The sequence below is a fragment of the Zootoca vivipara genome, chromosome 2, assembly GCF_965207765.1.
Source record: "Zootoca vivipara chromosome 2, rZooViv2.hap1.1, whole genome shotgun sequence".
Lineage (NCBI taxonomy): Eukaryota > Metazoa > Chordata > Lepidosauria > Squamata > Lacertidae > Zootoca > Zootoca vivipara.
Genome location: NC_142584.1, coordinates 106740032 through 106763990, shown reverse-complemented (window position 1 = coordinate 106763990; position 23959 = coordinate 106740032). Strand labels below are relative to the sequence as shown.

The 23959-nt window shown below is 46.4% G+C and overlaps 1 protein-coding gene across 3 annotated transcripts; it reads right to left on the bottom strand.

Annotated features, from left to right (window-relative positions):
* Positions 1-8088: 8088 nt before the first annotated feature.
* On the bottom strand, positions 8089-21261 carry LOC118081073 (uncharacterized). 3 transcript variants are annotated; one of them, XM_088662715.1, is made up of 3 exons: positions 21085-21261; positions 10652-10686; positions 8089-10531 (listed from the first exon to the last, which is right to left on the bottom strand). In XM_088662715.1, the coding sequence occupies exons 1-3, from the start codon at positions 21158-21160 to the stop codon at positions 8570-8572; spliced, it is 2073 nt and encodes a 690-aa protein (XP_088518841.1). In that variant the 5' UTR covers positions 21161-21261; the 3' UTR covers positions 8089-8569. The 3 variants fall into 3 exon arrangements, with proteins under 3 accessions (XP_088518841.1, XP_088518840.1, XP_034963122.3); XM_088662714.1 differs by having other exon boundaries at positions 8089-9547; positions 9593-10686; positions 21085-21257; XM_035107231.3 differs by having other exon boundaries at positions 8089-10686; positions 21085-21256.
* Positions 21262-23959: the final 2698 nt, after the last annotated feature.

Sequence of the window (23959 nt, the reverse complement as noted above, 5' to 3'; positions counted from 1 at the left end):
CAAGCAACGGGAGCTCACCCCGTCACAGGGATTCGAACCGCCGACCTTCTGATCAGCAAGCCCTAGGCTCAGTGGTTTAACCCACAGCGCCACCTGGGTCCCATAAGGCGCCTATAGATCCCCTTATATAATGTATCGAATACCCATTTCAGTGAAATTGTATTGCTAATTGTTGTCTCTTTTTATGTTTGCCAATGATTGACTGTAACTGTATTTGGAATGAGAATGCACCTATGTTGGAAACCATCTGGCTTCTCTCTGTGGTGGCTGAACGCAGGCGTGAGCTCACACAGAGGGGTTTTTTGGAGGTTTGCCTCATAAGATGCTGAATGTAAGAATCTGGGACAGGATGCTAGAATCTGGGATAAAAGTACATCTTTTCGCAACTTACTGGGTCACTGTAACCCCGGATGTGCCTTATACGGATGTTGTAATCCCGGATGCCCCAAATTTGGTTTAGGGGTGACTTAATCTAGGATGGGGTAATAATGTTTCCGAGTACGTTTCCGAGCACCACCATCATTCTGCCCGGAACTGAGGTCCGGCACCGAGGGCCGTCTGGCAGTTCCCTCGTTGCGAGAAGCCAAGTTGCAGGGAACTAGGCAGAGGGCCTTCTCGGTGGTGGCACCTGCCCTGTGGAACGCCCTCCCAACAGATGTCAAAGAGGAAAACAACTACCAGACTTTTAGAAGACATCTGAAGGCAGCCCTGTTCAGGGAGGCTTTTAATGTTTAACAGATTACTGTGTTTTATTTTTCTGTTGGAAGCCGCCCAGAGTGGCTGGGGAAACCCAGCCAGATGGGCGGGGTATAAATAATAATTTTTATTATTATTATTATTATTATTATTATTATTATTATTATTATTATTATGTTGTTGTTGTTCATAAATGGTAAACAGAATGGGCCTTGCCCACGTTCATTGGTAGCTCTTTGTTCTAAACTGGCCAACCTGATTGGATGTTTTATGCTGTTGGGACTGGCCCTAGAGTATAAAGGTCAAAGGGAAATTGTGTTCGGGGCCAGCTTTTTGGGATCCCAACTTGCTGTGTCATATTGCTATTTTGTTTGTTGCAAGCCTGCAAAAAATAATTTTTTCTACTTTCCTATTCTCCACATCTCTGAGTCCTAATTCCTTCGCAGCAGCCTGACATTTTTAGGCCCGAGCTTACACCGTAAGATCACTGAAGGCGGCGAACCAAAGCTAACAATGAATCATCTGATTATTTGGGCTATGAGTGTTGATTGTGCTGCAATAAAAGATTGGAGGAAGGTTTTCGTTTGCTTAGTGATGTCAGCGATTAGGCTGTTGAATATACACTTTTTGCCAATGCTCAAAACTGTGCATGTGCTCTCCTTTCCTGTGCTCAGTTCAAGGCGCTGCTTACTTTTATTTCATTGATTTGTAAATTCATGTATAAGGTAAAGGGTAAAGGGGCCCCTGACCATCGGGTCCAGTCGTGTCCGACTCTGGGGTTGCGGCGCTCATCTCGCTCTATAGGCCGAGGGAGCTGGTGTTTGTCCGCAGACAGCTTCCGGGTCATGTGGCCAGCATGACAAAGCTGCTTCTGGAGAACCAGAGCAGCGCACGGAAACGCCGTTTACCTTCCCGCCGGAGCGGTCCCTATTTATCTACTTGCACTTTGATGTGCTTTCGAACTGCTAGGTTGGCAGGAGCTGGGACCGAACAACGGGAGCTCACCCCATTGCAGGGATTCGAACCGCCGACCTTCTGATCAGCAAGCCCTAGACTCTGTAGCTTAACCCACAGCGCCACCTGGGTCATGTATAACCGGGGCTTTTTTTTCCAGCTAGAATTTGCCAGAACCCTATCCCACAAAAAAGTCTCTATCCAGGAGATAAAACATGGGATGAGGGCAAAGTTTCAATAGGATGATCAGATGTAAAGCTGGGCAGGGTTTTTGTTGTTGTTGTTGTTGTTTGTTTGTTTGTTTTGTCTCTTTAAACATGGGATCTCCTCCCTCTCACCTCAGCCTCCCAGGAACTTTCAGAATTTCCTTATTCCAAATGTAGGTTGCCTAGGCCTCCCCGTGTTTACTGATACAGAGGCCTGGGTGGGCCAATTAACTTACCTCTGGCTGGTCGCCATGGAGATGCTTCGACTACCATGTTGGGTTGCCATGGAGCTCTGCATCCTGGGAACCAGGTGGTTCTGCTACCAATTGTAGGATGCTTAGAGAGATCTGGAGATGGGAATGGGATCCAAGCACAGGCTGAGCTACTAGTACAGCAGGGGATGAAGCTAGCCAGCATGATGTTGTTGTTGTTTAGTCATTTAGTCGTGTCTGACTCTTCGTGACCCCATGGACCAGAGCATGCCAGGCACTGCTGTCTTCCACTGCCTCCCACAGTTTGGTCACGCTCATGTTGGTGGCTTCGAGAACACTGTCCAACCATCTCATCCTCTGTCGTCCCCTACTCCTTGTGCCCTCAATCTTTCCCAACATCAGGGTCTTTTCCAGGGAGTCTTCTCTTTTCACGAGGTGGCCAAAGTATTGGAGCCTCAGTTTCAGTGAGCACTCAGGGCTGATTTCCTTAAGAATGGATAGGTTTGATCTTCTTGCAGTCCATGGGACTCTCAAGAGTCTCCTCCAGCACCATAATTCAAAAGCTTCCATTCTTCGGCGGTCAACCTTCTTTATGGTCCAGCTCTCACTTCCATACATCACTACTGGGAAAACCATGGCTTTAACTATACCAGGCATAGGCAACCTTGGCTCTCCAGATGTTTTGGAACTACAGCTCCCATGATCCCTGACCACTGGCCCTGTTAGCTAGGGCCTGAACTATACGGACCTTTGTCAGCAAGGTGATGTCTCTGCTTTTTAAGATGCTGTCTAGGTTTGTCATTGCTTTTCTCCCAAGAAGCAGGCGTCTTTTAATTTTGTGACTGTTGTCACCATCTGCAGTGATCATGGAACCCAAGAAACTAAAATTTCTCACTGCCTCCATTTCTTCTCCTTCTATTTGCCAGGAGGTGATGGGACCAGTGGCCATGATCTTAGTTTTTTGATGTTGAGCTTCAGACTATATTAAGAACTTGCCATAGTTTGCTGTGGTCGACACAGTCAAATGCTTTTGTGTAGTCAATGAAGCAGAAGTAGATGTTTTTCTGGAAGTCTCTAGCTTTCTCCATAATCCAGCGCATGTTTGCAATTTGGTCTCTGGTTCCTCTGCCCCTTCTAAATCCAGCTTGCACTTCTGGAAGTTCTCAGTCCACATACTGCTTAAGCCTGCCTTGTAGAATTTTAAGCATAACCTTGCTAGTGTGTGAAATGAGCGCAATTGTGCGGTAGTTGCAGCATTCTTTGGCACTGCCCTTCTTTGGGATTGGGATGTAGACTGATCTTCTCCAATCCTCTGGCCACTGCTGAGTTTTCCAAACTTACTGGCATATTGGGTGTAGCACCTTAACAGCATCATCTTTTAAGATTTTAAATAGTTCTGCTGGAATGCCATCACTTCCACTGGCCTTGTTATTAGCAGTGCTTTCTAAGGCCCATTTGACTTCACTCTCCGGGATGTCTGGCTCAAGGTCAGCAACCACACTACCTGGGGTGTACAAGACCTCCATATCTTTCTGGTATAATTCTTCTGTGTATTCTTGCCACCTCTTCTTGATGTCTTCTGCTTCTGTTAAGTCCTTACCACTTTTGTCCTTTATTATGGTAATCTTTGTACGAAATGTACAAAGGTTTACTACACCTATCAGCCAATCACCCATTCCCACCGCCCTTCTGAGTAATACCCCTCCCCACCCTCTTACCATATATAAGGGTCTGGTGACTTCTGTTTCAGTGTATCTGAAGAAGTGTGCATGCACACGAAAACTCATACCAATAACAAACTTAGTTGGTCTCTAAGGTGCTACTGGAAGGATTTTTTTTAATTTTGTTTCAACTATGGCAGACCAAAATGGCTACCTACCTGTAACTAGAAGCATGTCAATGTGTAGCTCCATTGCCTTGTTTTTTCCTTAAAAGTTCAACACAAAACCTCCCCATCTCCCTTTCTTTCCTGAGAAATGAAAGCAAGCCCATGTGAGAAATTCCCAGATTTGAAGAGAGGAGACAATTGAGAGGTGGGGAGATCTTTTATTTCAACATGCAGCTTTTGATGCGTCTTAGGTCCAGGCTGGGAAAGATGGAGGGCACAAGGAGAAGGGGACGACAGAGGATGAGATGGTTGGACAGTGTTCTCGAAGCTACGAACATGAGTTTGACCAAACTGCGGGAGTGAGTGGAAGACAGGAGTGCCTGGCGTGCTCTGGTCCATGGGGTCACAAAGAGTCGGACATGACTAAATGACTAAACAACAACAACAATTTTGGAATTTGAGTGACAACTAAGAAAAGAAGATAACTTGAGCGCACAAAATGTGTTCTTATGAGCAACTCAACTGATAGTGCTGGGCATCACCTGTTGCAAGAAGTGGGGATCATAAAAGAAGCTCCCCATAAAATATTTTAACATGAACTGCATTTTCTCTGCTCCAATGCAATCTCCACAATTTATGAATATGATCGTTTGTACATACATTTCCAGCTTCAAAGCACCAAACCCTCTTTGACTCTACAACCTGAATTTGCTGGCATACACGGTGCACCTACAAAATAGTGACGGCTTGGAAGCGACCACTATAATTTCACACAGTCTGATTTTCTTCTGCAACCAAGAGGGAAATGGTTATATTTCTGAGTGTCTGCTGCCCTCTAGTGGAGAGTATCATATCTACTGGTTGTGTGTCTCTCTATTGCCACCTCCTGGAGAAAATAAAACAGAGACTATAGAGTTGTTTTTAAATTAGTTTTAAGGCCAATATTTAAGGACATGGGTGGCGCTGTGGGTTAAACCACAGAGCCTAGGGCTGGCCGATCAGAAGGTCGGCGGTTCGAATCCCCATGACTGGGTGAGCTCCCGTTGCTCGGTCCTTGCTCCTGCCAACCTAGCAGTTCAAAAGCACGCAGTGCAAGTAGATAAATAGGTACCACTCTGGCAGGAAGGTAAGCAGCATTTCCTTGCGCTGTTCTGGTTTGCCAGAAGCGGCTTAGTCATGCTGGCCACATGACCCGGAAGCTGTATGCCGGCTCCCTCTGCCAGTAAAGCGAGTTGAGCGCCGCAACTCGAGTCATCCACAACTGGACCTAATGGTCAGGGAGGGTCCCTTTACCTTTACCTTTAAGGCCGAGGCACATTGATATGAATGCATGAACAGCATTATTATACCCATGTGCAGATGGGAAGGGGGATGTTAAAGACAGGAACATAGAGAGCAGCCTTGTTGTTGTTGTTTAGTCGTTTAGTGGTGTCCGACTCTTTGTGACCCCATGGACCAGAGCACGCCAGGCACTCCTGTCTTCCACTGCCTCCCGCAGTTTGGTCAGACTCATGTTGGTAGCTTCGAGAACACTGTCCAACCATCTCGTCCTCTGTTGTCCCCTTCTCCTTGTGCCCTCAGTCTTTCCCAACATCAGGATCTTTTCCAGGGAGTCTTCTCTTCTCATGAGGTGGCCAAAGTACTGGAGCCTCAGCTTCAAGATCTGTCCTTCCAGTGAGCACTCAGGGCTGATTTCCTTCAGAATGGATAGGTTTGATCTTCTTGCAGTCCATGGGACTCGCAGCCTTACACTAAACTAAACCATCGTTCAGCTATAGATGGGCCCCAGTATTGTCTAGGTCATTTTAGGAATGGAAAGCTCTGCAAATCTCGGTTCCCTCCGTTTCTCATTTTTCCAATCTTAAATTCAGTTCCCCACACTTCAGCAGTAATTTTTTATTTTGTTTTTTTATATAAAAAAATCCTCTTGAGAACTCATTAGCATTTTAGTGCAATCTTCTCCCAATGCCCATAGCTTTGTATGCAGTTTTCACTAATATATGCATTTTTTTCAACGAGTTTCCCCTTATGTGATGCATCTATTTATGTCTTTTTCACTTATATCTTCCTTTTTTATGCACAGTTTCCCCTGATATGTGCATTCTTGTAAACACCGGCTGGTTGGAGAACTGCATCGCAAAATGCAGCTAAGTGCAAATTCTGAAAGGACAAGCTATGTTTCAATTTGCATAATGTTTCTGAATGTGTGGATTTGATAGCTTCTGCTTTAAATATGTCCTGAATTGAATCCCCACCCCATCCCTAGTCATTGGTCTTTCATGGGTGGCCCAGCGAGACCCACAACCGGGGTGGGTCACAACAGCTGCACTACGACCATACAGGAGAAAATAGAGTTTTATAGATAAATGGAGGATAACATGATATGCAGGGGAAATGGTTATTAGCGAATTCCACGAAAAAGGAGGGTGGAAGTCTGAGAATTTGGAGAATTCTATATCTTTTGATTTTATTTTTTCTGTGAATGTAAAACCAAATTGTAAAACCAATAAAAAAATTTATTAAAAAACAAAGAAAGGCAGGGAGCCCCCAGTAGGGGGAGCCAGAGCCAAGGACAGGCAGAGTTCGATACCCATCTTCTTCCCTGCAGAATTCTGCAAGGGCAGCACCACTGAGACTTAAGGAGGATAAGGAAGCAGATAGGCCGTGCCAGGAAGACAGGCTGGTGGGAGGTAGCTGAAGGCAGACAGTGGTTGATTGGGGCAGGGCCCCATTCACCCCAGTGGACCAGCCTCCATTGTCGAAATGCCACCTGAACAATCCTGGCAGCAAAAGGATACACACTGTTATTTATGTTCCTGATTCCAGACACGACCTTTATTGCAAGAAACCTTTGCAAGCTGCATCCCTATTGTGCACTGTTCTACACAGTAATATGAGGTATGCCAGTGACCAAAATTGTGGAATCCTTTCAGAAAAAGTGTATTTCTGAGGTTTGGTGGCTCGTAACACCACTTTTTTTGGAGTAATACCATATATATACAGTGGTACCTCGAGTTACAAACGCCTCAGGTTACAAACACTTCAGGTTACAAACTCCGCTAACCTGGAAGAGTTACCTCAAGTTGAGAACTTTGCCCCAGGATGAGAATGGAAATTGTGTGCCGGCCTCTAATTAAGAACAGTTTCAGGTTAAGAACGGACCTCCAGAAAGAATTAAGTTCGTAACTAGAAGTTCCACTGTATCAATGTAATACCATATATATTTCGTTGTTCCCGCAAGGGGGCAATGACAATAAAGATACCTTAATATATAAATGCAAAGATAATTTAATGAAGATTTTAATGCAATAAAGTTTGTTCAATTATCTGTATTCTATCAAATGTTATAGCCAAATAACCAGAAAAGGGAAGCACAAATTGCTTCGGCTGATATACAATAGCTTTCCTTCATTTGAATTAGCCAGTGAGCATGGGTTATGAGCCATCAAACCTCGGAAATACACTTTTTTCCAAAAGGTTTCCACAATTTTGGCCACTAGTGTGTATATAAAATAAATAAATAAAACAGTGAGGTCATGACCAAGGTGAGATTTGAATCTGGGACATTCCTCCCCCCCCCCCACCTACACATACCCTCCAACATTTCTCCAATGTAAATAGGGGTGTCATGTTGTTGTTGCTGCTGCTGCTGTTTTACTACTTATACCCCGCCCATCTGACTGGGTTCCTCCAGCCACTCTATAAAGGGCTGCCATCGGATGGCTTGGGGGTCAGATAACTCCACACCCTCCAACATTTCTCCAATGAAAACGGGGACATCCTATGGAATAGCGGGACATTCTGGGATCAAAGCAGAAACTGGGACGGCTTCTGTTAGCTTAGGACTGTCCCTGGAAAACAGGGGCACTTGGAGGGTCTGCGCACACACTTGTCAAAAGAACCTATGGTGTTGTCTCTCTCTTATTCTCCTCCCCATTTATTTCATCCTCTCTATCCTACCAGAGCTAGCAACAGTACCCCCAAATCCCAGTGGTGGTTGTTCTTGTCCAGGCATCCCCAAACTTCGGCCCTCCAGATGTTTTGGACTACAATTCCCATCTTCCCCGACCACTGGTCCTGTTAGCTAGGGATCATGGGAGTTGTAGGCCAAAACATCTGGAGGGACGAAGTTTGGGGATGCCTGTTCTTGTCCCTTGAACCTTGACTACAGATTCAGGCTCCACGCAAGTACTAGTAACCAAACAGGTTTATTAAGCAAGGTGATATACAGCTCTTGGGCAGTGCTCTTTATACAAGCCTGCAGCAGGTTCCTAGCTTAATGAAGATGGGGGGAAATCTGGAGGCTGGGCTGTACTTAAGGAAACAAAGCAGAGTTGATTCACCATGCCCAAGTACAGTTAGGGATAGATAAGTCTGCCCACTAAGATAAGGCAGCATTTCTGTTCACGCGCAGATTTGGGATGTGAGAATGAGGCAGGCTCCAATTCGAATGCAAACCAAATTGAATAGCTGCAGCATTAAATTGCCAAATGAAAAACAGGGTGTTTTTAAAAGCATATATTGTGCTTACTTTTTATACCTTGTTAATAATAAGAAATAGAGGTGATCTCAAGGAGAAATAGGAGGTTTGGGGGAATGAGACTCCCTACCAGCCTTCCCTTTTCGTTTTTCCTCATTCTCCAGAAAGGTGAGGACTGCTTGGCTGTGCCTGCTTAATCAAATCTCTCTTCTGAGTCTGGGACATCTGGGAGAGAAGGCTGTCTTGTCTGAGGAGGTTCAGGTATGGTTGGTTGGGCAGCAGAGGCTGACACTTCTGGCAGAGATGGGGAAGAAAGGTCTTCAGATCCAATGGGCTGGGGAGAGGCGGGGAATATTTGTAGGGATGGCTGGGGAGAAGTAGGCAGATAAGATCTCCTGTCAGCCGGCTTGGGATCCTCCAGAAGTTTCTTCAGGTCAGGAAACCAAGAAAAGAAGTCATCCGGTGAGGGAGCCTCGGACTTTTCTGGCGCGCTAGAAAACGCTTTCAGCAGGGGCCCCAAGATTTTGGGCAGGTCGGTAAACGAAAAGGAATCCTCGTCGACTGACTTCCCTCCTTCAGCTGCCTCCTCCTCTTCAGCGGCTCTCTTGGCAACCAGCCTAATGAAGTTAAGAGCGTCATCGTCACTTGACATCATGTCCTCCGCCTCTTCCTCTTCCAGCTGCTCAGCAGCTCTCTTGGCAATGAGGCTGATAAAGTTAAGGGCATCATCGAGGTCAGTTGGGTTTTCCCCTTCCAAAACGTTGATTTCCGCTCGCCTGTTCTCCTTTGGGGACGCTTCCACATTACTTGCTCCCTCCTCGTTGGCATCTTCTTTCATGGTGTCTTTTGGAGACTCGGTTGCGCCTACTTTGTCAAGTGAAACGGTCCCATCGTATTCCAGGGAGTCTTCATCATGGTCAGCCTCGTCATAATCCATTTTAGGCTCATTGGCATCAAGCTCATTTTTATCCAGGGTCTCCTCCTTCTCAAGGGCACCAGCCACCGATCGACTAGCCATGCCTGTTGCAGCAGTTGCAGGAGTTGCAGGAGTTGCAGGAGTAGCAGGAGTTGCAGGAGTTGCAGGAGTTGCAAGGAGTAGCAGGGTCTCCTCCTTCTCAAGGGCACCAGCCACCGATCGACTAGCCACGCCTGTTGCAGCAGTTGCAGGAGTTGCAGGAGTTGCAGGAGTAGCAGGAGTTGCAGGAGTTGCAGGAGTAGCAGGAGTTGCAGGAGTAGCAGGAGTTGCAGGAGTTGCAGGAGTTGCAGGAGTTGCAAGGAGTAGCAGGGTCTCCTCCTTCTCAAGGGCACCAGCCACCGATCGACTAGCCACGCCTGTTGCAGCAGTTGCACGAGTAGCAGGAGTAGCAGGAGTAGCAGGAGTTGCAGGAGTTGCAGGAGTTGCAAGGAGTAGCAGGGTCTCCTCCTTCTCAAGGGCACCAGCCACTGATCGACTAGCCACGCCTGTTGCAGCAGTTGCACGAGTAGCAGGAGTAGCAGGAGTTGCAGGAGTAGCAGGAGTAGCAGGAGTTGCAAGGAGTAGCAGGGTCTCCTCCTTCTCAAGGGCACCAGCCACCGATCGACTAGCCACGCCTGTTGCAGCAGTTGCACGAGTAGCAGGAGTAGCAGGAGTTGCAGGAGTTGCAGGAGTAGCAGGAGTTGCAAGGAGTAGCAGGGTCTCCTCCTTCTCAAGGGCACCAGCCACCGATCGACTAGCCACGCCTGTTGCAGCAGTTGCACGAGTAGCAGGAGTAGCAGGAGTTGCAGGAGTTGCAGGAGTAGCAGGAGTTGCAAGGAGTAGCAGGGTCTCCTCCTTCTCAAGGGCACCAGCCACCGATCGACTAGCCACGCCTGTTGCAGCAGTTGCACGAGTAGCAGGAGTTGCAGGAGTTGCAGGAGTAGCAGGAGTTGCAAGGAGTAGCAGGGTCTCCTCCTTCTCAAGGGCACCAGCCACTGATCGACTAGCCACGCCTGTTGCAGCAGTTGCACGAGTAGCAGGAGTAGCAGGAGTTGCAGGAGTAGCAGGAGTAGCAGGAGTTGCAAGGAGTAGCAGGGTCTCCTCCTTCTCAAGGGCACCAGCCACCGATCGACTAGCCACGCCTGTTGCAGCAGTTGCACGAGTAGCAGGAGTAGCAGGAGTTGCAGGAGTTGCAGGAGTAGCAGGAGTTGCAAGGAGTAGCAGGGTCTCCTCCTTCTCAAGGGCACCAGCCACCGATCGACTAGCCACGCCTGTTGCAGCAGTTGCACGAGTAGCAGGAGTAGCAGGAGTTGCAGGAGTTGCAGGAGTTCTTCCAATACTCATGCATGTCATACCTGGGAAGGGACCACAAAGGGGAGAGGTTGTGAAACGGTGGGCCTATAAACTGAGACACCCATGCCACATGCCCAAGCCCAATTTGTACATTATGGAGGTTTTTATGAGGAAACACCATTAGCCAAAGAACAAACAAGTAGTATACTCCCAAGAGATCTGCTCTGTACCACGTCATTTCTCTGAATATTTTCCTCTTGCTACACCTCAGGTGTTGCTCCTGTTGATGCCTCAGGCAGCAGCCCACACACAGATGACTCCCAAGTGATTGATAGTTTAGGTTCAGGCCTCACCCTATTTGTATGGCAAAGGATAGCTGACAATGTTTCCTTATCCATCTATCTTCATATCACTCCTATGGATCAGGTGCTGTTCCCATTTAACTGGCTGGACCACATACCAAGTCAGGCCACTGGTCCATCTGACGTGTTCTGATATGGGGCTTTCGTGGTCCTACCTGGAGATGCTGAGGGATGAAGCTGGGACCGTCTGCATGCAAAGCAGATGTTCTACACTGAGCTATAGTCCTTCCAAAACAAAGGTAAAAGGACCCCTGACCGTTAAGTCCAGTCGCTGATGACTTTGGGGTTGCGCTCATCTCGCTCTATAGGTCGAGGGAGCCGGCGTTTGTCCACAGACAGCTTCCGGGTCATGGGGCCAGCATGACAAAGCCGCTTCTGGCGAACCAGAGCAGCACACAGAAACACCGTTTACCTTCCCGCCACAGCGGTACCTATTTATCTACTTGCACTTTGACGTGCTTTTGAACTGCTAGGTTGGCAGGAGCAGGGACTGAACAACGGGAGCTCACCCCGTTGTGGGGATTTGAACCGCCAACCTTCTGATCGGCAAGCCCTAGGCTCTGTGGTTTAGACCACAGCGCCACCCACGTCCCTTCCAAAACAAAACAGGTCTGCAAGTGTTACAGGGAACCAGGCAGAGGGCCTTCTCAGTAGTGGCGCCTGCCCTGTGGAATGTCCTCCCATCAGATGTCAAAGAGAAAAACAACTACCAGATTTTTGGAAGACATCTGATGGCAGCCCTGTTTAGGGAGGCTTTTAATGTTTAGTAGATTATTGTATTTAATAAATTATTATTATTATTATTATTATTATTATTATTATTATTATTATTATATCCCCATTCAGTAAATCTGTAGCAGAGCTGGATTTGAATTGTGCTGTATCTAAGTCCAAGCACAGTTATACTGTGCACGAGTCCTTCTCATTGGCTGATTTCTATATCCAGGAATATTTCGGGCTGTTTAGGAAAAGAAACGGGGTTAAAAAGAACTTCCCAGTATGCTAAATCAAGTTGCCATCGACATTGTTTCCTCTGAGTAACAGCACTGCATAATCCCAGTGAAGCGGCTCCACTTGTTCTCTGGCGGGAATCTTAAGTGTTTCGCAGGTAGAAAATCAACAGGTACAGTTACACCTCCTTGCCGGGAAAGCTACATCCGCTCAATATCTGCCTAAAATGTGGGTACTAAAGGCACAGGAGCGCTACTAGCAAAATCAGGCAGAAATTCAACCGGCTGAGAATTTCCCCATTACTCTCTCAATGGTGAAGTTGAAGCATTGGCCTGGCCCAAAGAGATTAAACACACAGAAGCCCTACCCGAAAATCAAGGTGACACCTGACTTATCTTTAAATGGTAAATGAGTTGTTTATTTAAATATTTTACGTAGCACACTTTCCTAATAATACCACACCATATAAAACTACAGTACAATAATAACAAAACCATCAATAAATACTGGTTGGTAATATAAAAGACCTGACTGAACAACACCATTTGTTGTTTATTAAAGCTTTTTTTATTATTATTCGTAGCTTTATAACAGAAGACGAAACACACCCACCCACGAAACAGAACAAACCAAAACCCACAACTAAGAAATAGCATAATACTGTATAAACGAGGTTCTTTGCATTAAGATAGGTCTGCCGTACGTCTGGGTTCTCCCAGACACATATGCGATTTTCACTGAATTGGCAAAAATGCCCGGGGAAACCCGGACGTATGGAAAGTAGAGCAGTATACTTTTAAGAGCCATCTAAACAGAGGCAAAAACAATTCCTCTCCTGGCAAGGGAATATGCAGGGCATGAGAGCTTGCCTCAGTAAAGGCTCAGTCCCCTCGTATAGGCCAACCAAACCTCTTATTTATTCAGGTCTTAATAGAAGGAAGCACAGCCATCAATAATTTTAATTGCGTGTCTCAGGTACAAAACGATCCAGCTCCGCCCTGAAACCAATTAAATTGTTTGTCACCTTCAGCACACATTTGCTGGAATGCAGAATTCATAGCTGAGGGATGAAAGCTGCTATTGCTTCATATACGTAGAAGGAATGGGGGGACCTGGGGTCCTCCAGGTGTGGTTAGACTCCAACTCCCATCAGCCCCAGAGCCAGCATGGCCAATGGTTAGCGATGATGAGAGTTTACTTTATTTGTCCACTGAAAATTTTCAATGAAATATAAATACAGTGGAACCTCGGTTTATGAACACCTCGGTTTACGAATTTTCGGTTTACGAATGCCGTGGACCCATCTGGAACAGATTAATTCACTTTTCATTACTCTCAATGGGAAAGTTCGCTTCAGTTTATGAACGCTTCAGTATATGAACAGACTTCCGGAACCAATTACACCCATGCTTCGGGTTAAGTACGCTTCAGGTTGAGTACTCCGTGGACCCGTCTGGAACGGATTAATCCACTTTCCATTACTTTCAATGGGAAAGTTCGCTTCAGTTTATGAACGCTTCAGTTTAAGTACTCCGTAGACCGTCTGTAACAGATTAATCCACTTTCCATTACTTTCAATGGGAAAGTTCGCTTCAGTTTATGAACGCTTCAGTTTATGAATAGACTTCCGGAACCAATTGTGTTCATAAACCGAGGTACCACTGTATATAACTTTTTAAAGGGATGATGAGGGTTTGAGAGCAACAGCACCTAGAGCAGGCATCCCCAAACTTCGGCCCTCCAGATGTTTTGGACTACAATTCCCATCTTCCCTGACCACTGGTCCTGTTAGCTAGGGATCATGGGAGTTGTAGGCCAAAACATCTGGAGGGCCGCAGTTTGGGGATGCCTGACCTAGAGGAACACGGGTTCCCTGCCCCTGAACTACAACATGCAAGAAAATAACACGATTCAGGTTGCTTTTTTAATATTTAAAGAAAACTTCCCATTTTTTAATTCTTTTAAAAGATAATTTTGAAATGCTTGTTGAATGAATTTATAGCCCCTCTTCCCTCACAAAGGAGCCCAAGGCAGAAAACAGATAGTCAAGGAACCTAAATCCTGCCTTGCATAATACAGCCTTATCATCCAAGCAAAAATTAGCATATATTGAACCAGGTTGGAAGGGTTTAGGGAGCATGTGAGAATCAAGTTGCCCCAGAGTCCCCTCTGCAATCACGATAGATTGATCAGCCTGCTTCAAGTCTCCACAAAAAAATGCATTTTTAAAGATGTAATCAAAATTGTATGTTGATACATATTTATTCCCAATACATGCATTTTTAAACGTATTTTTATCCTGAACTACACATTTCAATGCCTTCCCATGCATTGCTTGTCCTGAGAACAGGAGTTCTGCAGCTCTGCAGAAGCCAACTCCACACAGTGTGGAATGACCAGCACTCTGCGATGTCATCCGAAAACGTCCCCTCCAATCCCTGGGGCCATTTTGAACTTTAAAGTACCTAGATCACTTTGGAGAGAGCCCAACCCAGGCCTATATGTGAATCAAAGGTTACTCTGCTTAAACTAAGCTTTAATGTGCATCCCCCTACCTCTCAACATTGGGGACAGGGTGCCTTAAGGACAGCCCTCATTGGGCAAGAGATTCCTGCTTTGCAGGGGTTGGACTAGATGACCCCTGTGGTCCCTTCCAACTGTACAATTCTAGGTCTAGGTCTGTGCCTTTCCCACAAATGTCCTAAGGCGATGAGTTAGATCATCATTGGGGAACACTACTGCTCGTCTTCCATGGACCAGAAACAACAACTCATGAAATAGGCTCAACTTTTTGGAACTCCTTCCCGTTGAGAAATCAGGCCGGTGCCGTCCCTGCTAAGTTTCAGGCCTGGCTAGGTTAAACAGACTTTGTTTTAGGAGGCCTCTGCACTACGGACATTGTTCTAATGTTTTCTGTTTTCTGATGTTTTAAATTTTGTATCTTGTATGCTTTGTGGGGTTTTTTTTGTAAGGGGTATAGCTTTCTTAAATAAATACAGTAGTACGGTACCTCAGGTTAAGAACTTAATTCATTCCGGAGGTCCATTCTTAACCTGAAACTGTTCTTAACCTGAGGTACCACTTTAGCTAATGGGGCCTCCCGCTCAAGCCGCCGCGCAATTTCTGTTCTCATCCTGAAGCAAAGTTCTTAACCCGAGGTACTATTTCTGGGTTAGCAGAGTCTGTAACCTGAAGCATCTGTAACCTGAAGTGGCTGTAACCCGAGATACCACTATACATCAGTGGGCTGTTGGACACACACTCTGCACACGCTTGGCAAGCCCTCACCGTGATCAACCCCCACTGTGGAAGGACGTGTGGATCCAGACTTGGCCTCCACAGTCACTTACGGACTTGCTGTTAAAACCGCGCTTATGGAAAACAATCTTACTTGGCTACGAGTGATCGCCAAAGAAGAAGACACTCTCTGCAACAAGGGTTGTCGTATTCTTGTTTGCCGTTTGTCATTGTCATGTTCCTTTCTTAAGAAAATAATTTTAAAAAAAAAATCCTTTGGGGGGGGGGGGAATGATGAATAAGTGAATAAATTGGTGGAGATTTCTTCTTATGCTTTGAAAGGAAGCATTTTTAACAAAAGCATGACGAGGAGAGGCAAGGCTGAGCTACTATTCATTTGCTAGCAGGCTTGCTTGTCATTTCAGGCGTGAGCGCAGTTCACCCTGTGGCTGAGGGCTGTGATGTGAGCTTTCTTCTGACATTGCAAATCAGCCAGAAATAATGCCATCCAATGCAGGCACTCCTAAATCCCCATCAACTTCAAAGGAAAAGCTGCATATACATTCTTCGTTCTTTTAGCAAAGTTGGTTTTTTATTTGGCTGGATTCTGTCTTAATCTAGTTAGAAATTGTTGTTGTTTAGTCGCTTAGTCGTGTCCGACTCTTCGTGACCCCATGGACCAGAGCACACCAGGCACTCCTGTCTTCCACTGCCTCCCGCAGTTTGGTCAGACTCATGTTGGTAGCTTCGAGGACACTGTCCAACCATCTCGTCCTCTGTCGTCCCCTTCTCCTTGTGCCCTCCATCTTTCCCAACATCAGGGTCTTTTCCAGGGAGTCTCTTCTCTTCTCATGAGGTGGCCAAAGTATTGGAGCCTCAGCTTCACTGTCCTTCCAGTGAGCACTCAGGGCTGATTTCCTTCAGAATGGATAGGTTTGATCTTCTTGCAGACCATGGGACTCTCAAGTTCGGAAAGCCCCTCAGGTCGGAAGTTAGAAATTATGACCAATCATTTTAACATGTGATGGCTTAGCAAAGCAGGTTGATTTTTATATATGGATTATGGGTTGTACCCAACATTAGCCATACTCAAGAGTAGACCCGTTGAAATTATTGCGTGTGGCCCACTTAATTTCAGTAAGGTTAATCTGGGTGGAATTTATTCAGATGCTTTGTGAAAGGGTCACACACACATAAAATCTCCATCTGAAATACTAGGCTGGTAAAGGTGATGGTCGTGGACCCAGAATGTTTCATATCAGAATTGCCACAAGACAGAAGAGTGGGAAGGCTGGGTGAATGCCTTGCCAACCTGTCGTCTCTCATCCAGGAGGACTGTCCCCCTCAAACACATCACTGTTTAAATTAAAATTAAGGGCTCCTGGTCATAACAACAGAAGAAGAAACTGAACTGAGTTCAGTAAAAGCATGGACCAAAGCTTACTTGGAATGCGTCAGAACTAGGGAGGCAGAAGCATTTCATTCTTCAGGAATCTTGATGTGAATGAACTTGATCTGCAACTCCCAGGCTAATGTGAACACTGGAGCACAGACACGATTTGGACTTTTCTGTATTTTGCAGCACAGTTCTAGGCTTTTGGAATTGCGTACAGTGGTACCTCGGGTTAAGTACTTAATTGGTTCCGGGGTGCCATTCGTACCCTGAAAAGTACTTAATCCGAGTGGCAATAGCGTGCATGCGCGAACCACCAATAGAGCGCTTCTGCGCATGCGTGAACCGTGCAGATCGCTTCTGTGCATACTCGCGTGGCGGAACCTGGAAGTAAACACTTCCGGATCCGCGGAGTACTTAAACTGAAAGTACTCAAGCCGAAGCATACTTGAACCGAGGTATGACTGTACAAGCTGAGGAAATGCTTTCAAAAATACAGTGGAGCCTCGGTTCTCGAACGTAATCCGTTCCGTAAGACCATTCGACTTCCAAAACGTTTGAAAATCAAGGCTCGATGGGCAGTCGGCAAAATCCATTGGGGGGAAAAATGGAAAAACACGCAGCGGAAGCCGTTCTACTTCTGAGGCGTGTTTGAAAATGGAAGCAATTATTTCCAGGTTTACGGCATTTGGGTTCCAAATCATTCAGCTTCCGAGATGCTTGAAAACCGAGGTTCCACTGTAGATATTTAAAATTCAATTTTTCAGACACACTAGATTAATGCAAAAAAGGGAACGGGTCCAAATGGACTAATGAATGAACACATCCCCAACTGACAACAGACAGGAAACAGAATGGTCTGTTGATCCCTATTGAGTTTTTGTGAGTTTCCCATAAGCATCTGCTTGGTCACTGTGAGAACAGGATGCTGGCCTGACTTGGCTCTTATCCTTGATCACAACATAGGCTGAATGCCAGCGTCTGAGCATCCCACAGTGTTGGTTGAATGGCAGCACTCATGCACCAAATTGTAGTGCTTGTAAAAACCCATAGTGAATGGTTCTTGAAGGGGGATTTGATAGCGTTTGAACATGGGATACTAACATCTTGGCAGGCATTAGACTCGTTAAATGTCTTCAGCTTGGCCACTCTCTTTCAAACTCACCAGCTTCAAAGGGGTAATTATGGGTTAGAATTAGAGATGGATGATCCCTTGGGCACACTCGAGAAGCAATCTAGTTTCACCAGTCTAACAAACTCGGCTAGTACTTCTCCGCCTCCTTGGGGACAGGAGCTCTGCAGGCCCAGAGCCATGCATGATATGCCAACGCAGACACAGGCAGATATAGCCCCACAGCACTGGCCACATGATGCAGTTTCTTTGCTGAAGCTAAGAAGGTTCGGGTTGGGACAATGCCTGAGTCGGAGACTACTTGGGACTTCTTTATGTACCCTCCAACATGTCTCTAACAAAAATCAGGATGCATGTCTTTTGATACGGTGCTCTTGTGGGAGCCAGCACCACCTCATCCCTATAATAATAATGTTATTATTTATACCCTGCCTACCTGTCAGGAATGCTTTGATGGTGTTTCCTGCTTGGCAGGGGGTTGTACTGGATGGCCCTTGTGGTCTCTTCCAACTCTATGATTCTATGATTCTATCTGGCTGGGTTTCCCCAGCCACTCTGGGCAGCTCCCAGCAGAACAGTAAAAACACAATAAAACATCAAACATGAAAAAATCTTTCCTAAACAGGGCTGCCTTCAGATGTCTTCTAAAAGTCAGATAGTTGCTTATTTCCTTGACATCTGAAGGGAGCGTGTTCCACAAGGAGGGCACCACTACCGAAAAGGACACACCGGGATCAAATTAGAAGTCAGGATGGCTTCTGTAATTCCATGAATGTCCTGAGCAAATGGGGACGGTTTGAGGGTATGGGTGCCGTGGAAAAACGATATAAATAAGCAATGGCAGCCATGTGGACCAGCTGATTTGACAACAGCAAACAGGAAGCAGACAGCGGCCAAGGAGGTTTGGCACCTGCCCACTTCCTCCTTGGGAGAGATGCTTCCTGGTTGCTCAGCAGACTCTAGAAGGTCTCTGTCTGAGATCTTCTGAATTCCACTCTCCCCCACAATCAACCTCAGGGGGAACCTTTTCCACAGCACTTCCTAGAAATGTAAAGTTGGAAGGTACCATGAGGGTCATTTAGTCCAACTATATACAACATTCTTTACAATCGGTATCGGCTCATCTCTAGATTTGGAGAAGTCTTGGGCAAGATGTACTAGGTGGGCCCATTTTAATATTGCCTGTTTTTGCTTTCCTGCTCCCACTGGGAACGAGAGGCTGGTGCTCGGTGTCCTCATTCTTGCCACTGCTTGCATGCGAGGAGCAGGCAGGTGAAGAGGCATCGAAGAGGAGCACATCCAAAAGACTTCAGGAGTTGGCAGCAGGCCCTGTGCAGAGACGTGGGCGCTGCCAAATGCCCAATAATACCGATGCTTGATGTGATCACTGTTTACAATTCTTACAAATTTAATTCTTACGACAACCTTCTAGGTTAGGTTGAGGGGTGCTGTCCAAAGCTATCCAGTGAGCATCATAATTGAACTTGGATATTAACCTCCCCTCCCTCTCTGTCCAGATGGAAGCAGCAACCCCCTGAACAGATGCAGCGACTGGCCAAAGATCACGCAGTGAGCCTCATGGCCGAGTGGAGATTTGAACCCTGGTCTTCCAGGTCTGGTGCTCTAACCACTACACCACACAACTGCATGACCTAGATGAAGTCAAGTACTTCTACCCCTTACTGATTTCCATCTAAAGGTTAATAACCATGTGTTTATCGGTCTTTCTCATTTACATTTTTAAAATCCTTTTTCATCTGGATAGCTTTGGATGAGTTAAAGGTAAAGGTAAAGGGACCCCTGACCATTAGGTCCAGTCGTGACCGACTCTGGGGTTGCACGCTCATCTCGCATTATTGGCCGAGGGAGCCGGCATATAGCTTCCAGGTCATGTGGCCAGCATGACAAAGCCGCTTCTGGCAAACCAGAACAGCACATGGAAACGCCGTTTACCTTCCCGCTGTAGCGGTTCCTATTTATCTACTTGCATTTTGACTTGCTTTCTAACTGCTAGGTTGGCAGGAGCTGGGACCAAGCAACGAGAGCTCACCCCATCACAGGGATTCGAACCGCCGACCTTCTGATCAGCAAGCCCTAGGCTCAGTGGTTTAGCCCACAGCGCCACCTGGGTCCCCTTTGGATGAGTTACTTAGATCTATTTCACACAATGGGTGCTTAAAAATAAAACATTTCTCTAACAAACAGGTATGCTGATTGCTTGCCCGGCCTCATGAAATATTGGCTACAATTCCTTCAGCATCTCTCTAAACTTGGGGCCTAAGCCGTGGCTCTCAGAGATGCTGCTGAACTACAATTCCCCTCACCCCTGACCATTGGGCCAGGCTGGCTGGAGCTGATGGGAATTGGAACTCCAAAAATATTTAGGGGGCACGGTTTAGACCCACCCTCTTGCTCTCAATTTGCAGGCAGTGGGGAATGAAGAACAGTATCAGCATTTGAGTCAACTTAGCATTCCCTCAAGCATCCTAACCTGCCTGGACACAAGACCATTTTTCCCCTAACATAGTTCTTAAGCATTGTGGTTTCCAGTCATATATTTCAAACCTGCTCCTAGAGTAGCTCCTAGACCCCAACAGGCTCCATTTTTTTCCAGCCCAATCAAAGTAAATCTTACTTCTTTCCTGAAGAGAAAGCCGTTGCAGGGGCCGACTTTAGTAATATGGCACTCTGAGCAAGGACAACTTTTGCATCTCTGCCCCACCCCCCAAAAAATAATTCTTCTTTTCACAATAATTCATTTGGGCACAGTTGCTTTTTATGGACATTCTCAGTAGATACCCATATAAATATAGGATGATGATGATGATGATGATGATGATGTACCCCCTCCATTCAGTGCCTTGTATGGGGGAAATTTCTGCACTGCCCAAAATCCACCACTGGCCATTGTTACAGTATTGAGGGGCTGGTGGCAGGAGGAACCGCGGAACTTCTGAACACTGTTTCCTTGTGACATTTCTGGCTGTTGCAACACCTTTTGCGTGACATAAAGGGCCTTTTTCTCCCCCATCCCTCCCCAAACCTGGCTGGATCCCACACCATCCTGGGAAGCAAAACAGACCGGAGGAACAGCCTTTGTTGCTGGGAGCTAAAAGCAGTCAGAAAGCGGCTCGACTTCCTCCCATAATCTGTTACAGCAAAACCAAGAAAGGGTCTTGTGGCTCCTTAAAGACTAACAGCACGATCCTAACCATGTCTACTCAGAAGGAAGTACTACTGAATCTGAGGTAAGTGGAGCTAAAATCACAGCCCATTAGACTTCACAAGCTCCTACACACTGCGGTGAATGTGCTAATGTTTAAGGAGCCACAAAACTCTTCATAGTCCTGTTTTATTATATTCCCCCCCCCCACAAGTTACCTACCTTGAAGAAGAAAAGCCACTGCCAAGACAAAGGCAGATTTCACCCCCAGGGGCATCCTGCCCGAAATGAGCTTCATCCTTTCTGTTTTGGCAAAGTTCAGGACCCCGCTTCGTATGTCAGGACAGGCTCCACACAAAGAAAATTGCTCCAGACGCTCTCAAAAAGTGGGGGGTGCCGCTTATATCCTTGCTAATGGGATGAAGGGTTGGGTTTCCCAGACTGCCAGGGCGTGGTGTGTTGCTATCACCTGCAAGGAAGCGCCTTTCCTGGTGTTTCAACAGAGCAGACGCAATGTTTGGAGAGCATCCTCATACCGGGAATTTGGCAAGAGGCGACAGGAATGACGAAAGGAGCCCGGCCGATGGAATTGTTTGGAAATGGAATTATTGTGGAACAGTAGCATGCATTGGGGAGAAGATTAAGGAGAGCTCAGCCGTGTCGAGCCCAGCATCCTGTTCTCAAGGTGGCCACCATAAGTCTACAAGCAGAGGCGGATTTAGGGGAGCCCGACCAGTTTGGTCACTGGGGTGCCACAACTATTATGTAGAATGGAAGACAAGAGGCAAGGGGGGGGGGCAAATTTTGCTATCCCACAGGGCGCCACTGAAATTTGAGACAGAGTTCTCTCCACTTGTGGTTCTCAGCAACTGGCTTTGAGAGGCATACTGCTTCATACAGTGGAGGGAGAACATAGGCATCATGGCTATTGGCCATCGATAGTTTTAGCCTTCATAAATTGGCTCAACGCTTCAATCTGCAGAACCTGAAATTCTGTGAGTAACTCACAATGTCTGTTCTACATTTGGTCATGCCTTTCATGAGGGAGCATCTGTACTTTGGAACTCCCTGCCTAGTGACAATAGGAAGGTGCCATCTTTGTATTCTTTTAGACACCAGCTGAGGGACGCGGGTGGCGCTGTGGGTTAAACCACAGAGCCTAGGGCTTGCCGATCAGAAGGTCGGTGGTTCGAATCCCCACGACAGGGTGAGCTCCCGTTGCTCGGTCCCAGCTCCTGCCAACCTAGCAGTTCGAAAGCTAATCAAAGTGCAAGTAGATAAATAGGTAAGGTAAACGGCATTTCCATGTGCTGCTCTGGTTCGCCAGAGGCGGCTTAGTCATGCTGGCCACATGACCCAGAAGCTGTACGCCGGCTCCCTCGGCCAGTAAAGTGAGATGAGCGCCGCAACCCCAGAGTTGTCCACGACTGGACCTAATGGTCAGGGGTCCCCTTTACCCCTTTTTAGACACCAGCTGAAAGGGTTTCTATTTATGCGGGCCCATCCAGACACAATATTTACGTGTTTTGTTGTGTTATTTTTTCAAAGCATGCTTTCCCATTTTTAGATATCGTTAACGGTTCTGACATGTTTTAAATAATTTTAAAAATTGCATTTTTACTGCGGTTGTGTTTGCTGCCCTGGGCTTGTTTGGCAAGAAGGGCGAGATAGACATTTAATAAACAAACAAAGAAACGAAAACAGCCCTCTTTTAAAGCCATCCAATTTGTTGTCCGTCACTACCTCTTGCGGCAGTGAATTCCATAGCATAACTACGGATGTGATCGCAGTCCTGTTTACCGCGCACTCTCTGTATTCCCCTGGTGTGTACACCAAAATGGAAACGACTCTGACATTATTGAAGCTGTGCTGATGTGAACAGTGAGCGATGAAAACCTGTGAAACATGGGGGGGGGGGCTTCACTGCACCCTAAGGTAGCAATATGAACACAGCCTTTGTACTCTGCATGAAAAAGTTCTTTCTTTTGTCTATCTTGAATCTTCCAAAATTCAGCTTAATTGGATGGCTCTGAGTTCTGGTATTATGAGAGAAGTAGGGGAAAAAATTCTCTATCTTTTTCCACGCCTTGCATACATTTAAACACCTCTGACGTGTCTCTTCTTCCTCGCCTCTTCTTCCTCATAAACAAACAACCGCCACACACCTTCCAAAATCCTGCCAGAGGTTACATCTCCCCTGTTCCTCCCCTTCTTCCCAAAGCTGAGACGAACACAGTGCAGTTCCTTTCATATTGGACTTTTAAATTGCAGAGCTGTGAAATAATGTAAGGAGCTTTCATTTCCCACAGGTGAGTGATTCTTCGATGACCAACCATGATTTCCCATTGCCTCAGCCCAGAAGATGCCGGAATAGTTGCAGCCCCAACACAATTGGAAGTGTTGTCCTGCTCATGGTGGACAGGCAAATTTTAATATTGGTGCTTTCGCTCCTCTGTGCAAGAAGGCACAAAGCAAGTGCCAGTATTGGGGAAAGTTTCACAAACCTAGGGATCGTTACAGGTAGGTAGCCGTGTTGGTCTGACGCAGTCAAAATAAAAATATTAAATCCTTCCAGTAGCACCTTAGAGACCAACTAAGTTTGTCATAGGTATGAGCTTTCGTGTTCATGCACACTTCTTTCAGAAAGCTCATACCTATGACAAACTTAGTTGGTCTCTAAGGTGCTACTGGAAGGATCTTTTATTTTAATTAAACCTAGGGATGTTTGTCCGCAGCTTTCTGGGTCATGTGGCCAACATGACTAAACCGCTTTTGGCGCAACGGGACACCATGATGGAAACCAGAGCGCACGGAAACACGTTTACCTTCCCGCTGTAGCGGCACCTATTTATCTACTTGCACTTTTGGCGTGCTTTCGAACTGCTAGGTTGGAAGGAGCTGGGACAGAGCAACGGGAGCTCACCCCATTGCGGGGATTCGAACCGCCGACCTTCTGATCAGCAAGCCCAAGAGGCTCAGTAGTTTAGACCACACAAGAGCAGACTAGTATTAGCTGATATTGTTCCCTTCATTATGAGGGTGCATGAGACTGTACGAGTCACAGAATTTACGAGGTTATTTTATTCAGTATGCAGCT